Consider the following 707-nt stretch of genomic DNA (forward strand, 5'->3'; position numbering starts at 1 on the left):
CAGATGTCATCCCCTTGCTCAATTTCAAATCGACGTTGACACTGCCCGGGCGTGCGTCTGAGGACAGGTGGATTCCCTACAGATCCTTTTTGACTGGTATCCGGCGAAGGTCAAGGGCTGGCCCGTCTGGCCCGTCTCTCTCGATGCCCTCGAGGACGAGGCGTGCGCACCCTTGCCGGCCGATACGCCAGACCTGTCCGAGGTCGTTGTGCTTGTCCGGCGCGGCACCTGCACTTTTGTGGAAAAGCAGGCATTCTTGAAGGAGCGCAACGCGACACACATAATTGTCTACAACAACGAGAGACCATTGGTTCAGCCTGGAGTACAGGAATCAGACCCCAACATGGCCATGATACCTGCCGAAGACGGCAAAGCCGTTATTGACGTTCTCAAGGCGGGTGGCAACGTTACCTTTGACTTTGACGTCCGTCCTGACCTGCACACCACGTCGATAGCCAACCCCAACCGCCCGCGCCTTGCAAGCACCTTCACGAGCGTCGGGCCGGCCAACGACCTGTCTCTGAAATCAGACATCTCAGCACCAGGAGGCGACATTCTGTCGACATATCTCGGCGACGGCTATGCCATCTTGAGCGGCACGTCCATGGCAACGCCGTACATTGCCGGCGTGGCGGCTCTGTACGTCGGCCAGTTTGGCGGTCGCGCCACATCGCGACAAGAGCTGGGCTAAGAAGCTCGCCATGCGT

The 707-nt window shown here is 58.8% G+C and overlaps 1 protein-coding gene across 1 annotated transcript in view; it reads left to right on the forward strand.

The window, feature by feature from the left end:
• Positions 1 to 707, forward strand: part of VDBG_09210 (conserved hypothetical protein) — a gene marked incomplete at both ends in the record, with an annotated part of 1,529 nt that overhangs the window by 222 nt on the left and 600 nt on the right. The window contains one exon of the mRNA XM_003000669.1: positions 83 to 639. Within this exon, the coding sequence (XP_003000715.1) occupies positions 83 to 639 (557 nt within the window). The remainder of the gene's footprint in view (positions 1 to 82; positions 640 to 707) is intronic.

The sequence above is a fragment of the Verticillium alfalfae genome, genomic scaffold (genome assembly GCF_000150825.1).
Source record: "Verticillium alfalfae VaMs.102 supercont1.14 genomic scaffold, whole genome shotgun sequence".
Classification (NCBI taxonomy): domain Eukaryota; kingdom Fungi; phylum Ascomycota; class Sordariomycetes; order Glomerellales; family Plectosphaerellaceae; genus Verticillium; species Verticillium alfalfae.